Source organism: Hibiscus syriacus, unplaced genomic scaffold (assembly GCF_006381635.1).
Source record: "Hibiscus syriacus cultivar Baekdansim isolate YM2019G1 unplaced genomic scaffold, ASM638163v2 tig00109908_pilon, whole genome shotgun sequence".
NCBI classification, from domain to species: Eukaryota; Viridiplantae; Streptophyta; class Magnoliopsida; order Malvales; family Malvaceae; genus Hibiscus; species Hibiscus syriacus.
In genome coordinates this window covers 168,082-171,244 of record NW_024062525.1, presented here as the reverse complement: position 1 = coordinate 171,244, position 3,163 = coordinate 168,082, and the positions used below count along the sequence as shown (strand labels likewise).

The 3,163-nt window shown below is 34.2% G+C and overlaps 1 protein-coding gene across 3 annotated transcripts; it reads right to left on the bottom strand.

Moving 5' to 3' along the window:
• Window positions 1-754: 754 nt before the first annotated feature.
• On the bottom strand, window positions 755-2,334 carry LOC120210102 (bidirectional sugar transporter SWEET10-like). 3 transcript variants are annotated; one of them, XM_039208909.1, is made up of 7 exons: window positions 2,224-2,333; window positions 2,089-2,125; window positions 1,783-1,993; window positions 1,530-1,691; window positions 1,335-1,454; window positions 1,085-1,244; window positions 755-1,042 (listed from the first exon to the last, which is right to left on the bottom strand). In XM_039208909.1, the coding sequence occupies exons 1-7, from the start codon at window positions 2,264-2,266 to the stop codon at window positions 996-998; spliced, it is 780 nt and encodes a 259-aa protein (XP_039064840.1). In that variant the 5' UTR covers window positions 2,267-2,333; the 3' UTR covers window positions 755-995. The 3 variants fall into 3 exon arrangements, with proteins under 3 accessions (XP_039064840.1, XP_039064841.1, XP_039064839.1); XM_039208910.1 differs by having other exon boundaries at window positions 755-1,048; window positions 1,091-1,244; XM_039208908.1 differs by having other exon boundaries at window positions 854-1,057; window positions 1,094-1,244; window positions 2,224-2,334.
• Window positions 2,335-3,163: the final 829 nt, after the last annotated feature.

Sequence of the window (3,163 nt, the reverse complement as noted above, 5' to 3'; positions counted from 1 at the left end):
TCTCGGGCAACCCCTCATCCAGGGGTGGACCTCCATGGTGTCCGGGGTATCCCAAGCAACCCCTCCACAAGTGTCACCCCTAATCCAAATGTCACCCCTCAAAAGTGTCACCCATAAGGCTCTTGCAACCCCTGACGAAGGCTCCTGGGTCCGCTTCCGGTGACGGAATATGTAGTTTATACTAAAATTTATGAATAAAGGTGACTCGGTCAGTGGATGTACTGCTCATTGTCGGCATTCTCATTTAGGTGTCCGCAACGTTTTATATTTGTGTATTGATATTTTTTGGTCTAAAACAAACGTTCTGCAATCAAAACAATTTAATTTCACGTAAAAATAAAATAACTAGTAAGTAAAAGTTTGGAGAAAAATATAGATTCAAAGTTATTTAATTCCAAAAGAAGTAAAAACCTAAATTTGTCCTTTAAAAAAATAAATCAGTGAACAAAAGAAACACTAAATTAAAGTCTTCTCTTTTCTGTTTTGGCTAACTTAAAGGATAACAAGTGGCCAAAGGCAAAAGCCTTAAAGCAATATCTTTTTTTGAAAGAAAAAGAAGAGATAGAAAGAAGATATCATTTAGGGTTTGAATTAAAAATTATAAATTTTTAAAGAATTTATATTTTATGATAAAAATATAATTTTTTAATATTATATGAATCCATACAAATCGATAAAAGATCATCAAGAGAGGGGGGGAGTAAAACATAAAAATATCGACATTTCATTAATAAAACAGTAAACGTGAAACTAATTACAGAATACATATGATCATAGATTTGAAATGAGAGAGATAAAGATTTTACAATATTGACCGAAAAGACAAAGAAATTGAACGACATTATTAGACTAATTTTTTTGTAATAAAGTTATCATTTTGCATGGGTTAACTTCATCCCAGATTTTCCCATGCAAAATCAAAGTAAACACGTAAGCTTAAGACATCTCCAAGTGGAACCCTCTTTTCATAGCACCCACAGCATGAAATGAACTTTTTAAACTTTGTTGAAAGCACCATCCCTTCCGTTGTTTCCTTTATCACCCTGCGTTTCAACGACTCCGTCACCGTTGTTGTTGTTGTCGTCGTTGGAGCCGAGCTTGGCAACATCGACGACAATGACCGAGTGGCCTGATAATTGAAGCTTCGGATCGGATTCTTCCACCGTTTTCTTGGGATGGTTTCTGTAAACTGCATAGAGTATCATCTGAAGAATTCCGAATATGAACCCTAGAATGTTTGGAACCTGTTGATTGGAGTTGGACGGTCATTAAAAAATCGACAAAAAAAAGGTCTAAATAAATTGATTTTGTTGTGGTTAAATGAGATGACGTACGGCAATGTTCATGTCTTTCAACAAAAGGCCGTAGAAGAACCACATGACAGCTCCTAAGGTAAGGAACACTGACAAAGTAAAAGGCATGAACTCCACACTCTTCGTTTTAATCACTTTTCTCTGCGATAAATTAAGTCCGTCAGTGAATCAGACGATAACACATCAATCGGTTTAAAAATTATCAGCGATCCTCACCACAATGGCAAGAGGAGCGGCGAACACTGCCAGAGCGAATGCCATGCAAATGTAACCCAAAACTAGGAGACGAATGGAAGGGTTTGGGAGGAAGAAAGTTGAGAGAAAGATAACTCCGAATCCAAAAACATTGAAGAGAAGCATAAGCTTCACCGTCAGGATCTGCAATTCATCAATTTCGACATATTAGAATCATATCACATATATACGTATATGTATATGCTGAAGTAATTGATGGATGAAGAGATGTTACCTTTTCCTTCTTGGGGCCATAGTAAAAGTACGTAACAATGTAAAAAGTCTGAATAAAAACGCAGAAAGTGTTGATGGTGATGAGGAACATAGCATCTTTCTTAAGCAGAGCATAGTAAATCCAAAGCATTGCACTGAAGAGCGACACCACATAGGGAATCGACTGGAAACCTTCGGACGTTTTCTTCTTGTATATTTGGAAAAATGTTGGCCTGAAAAATATTAATGGGACGATAATTCTCCATTAGTAACATAGTTTCTCACTAAAACAACAGTAGAAAAAAAACAGTTTGACAAGAACACTCACAGTGGAGCCAAGGAGACCATGAATGAAACAACGTTGCCTAAAAACAGGAAAACATGGCCAAAAAAATAAGAAAAATATGGATTGAAACAGTAAGACAAAACATGAAAAACACATGAAGATTTTGTTTGTATGTACCTAGAATTCCAAAAATGAAAACCCAAGAGAGGTGAAGAGCCATGATGATGTATATATGTGTGTGTGTATATATATTTCTCTCTCAATGTCTCTGGAAGAGAAAGTATGCGTCGTTAGGAAAGTGAAGCTGTAGCTCGTTACTCTTAATCCCACGATCTATGAAGCGTTCTCGGGGTTTATCTTTATAGCCATGGAAAAGGTGGGTGGGGGGAGGAAAGGACAAGCAAGGTGTGGTCATGTTTTATTGTGCTTATAAACCTATTTAAAATTCCATTTCTACTATAAAATATAATTACTTCAATTCAATTAGATTAAAATCATATTTAGTGACAGATCGATTAGATATAACGGAACAATAATCTATACAAATTTTAAATTATTATATAATTTAAGTATTTTCTTTATATACAATTGATAATATATTATTGTCATCTAAAATTTTATAAGTTCATCATCCTAACATAAAATCATGCATCTGGCCTTAGATATACTCTCAAACAAAGGTTCAAGTAATATTTATAATAATGTTAAATGTTGTATGGTAGAATTTTAGTGTTTCATAATTTTAGTATCATGGATGAGATTATTTTTTATTTAGATAATTAAACTATTATTCATTATTTTAACTAGTGATCAATTTTGATATATTAATCAGATTGAAGAATTCGGTTTGTTAAATAATTAATATAACATACAAATTAAATCATCAAATTTTATTTGATTTTTTTTAATATGTGGCGAGCATTATAAGACTGTAGTCTTTTTTGGCTGGTTGTGAGGTATTTAGAATTCACACATGTTGCAGTTAAACATCCAAATAAGCTCCCATCCCTAATAGCCAAGGGCCCTAATAATCCCAAATAGGACAGTTGATGTTCAATTAATGCAAGCACCCCTAATCTCTACCTAATTAATCCCCCCTCAACATAATTAACCTTAC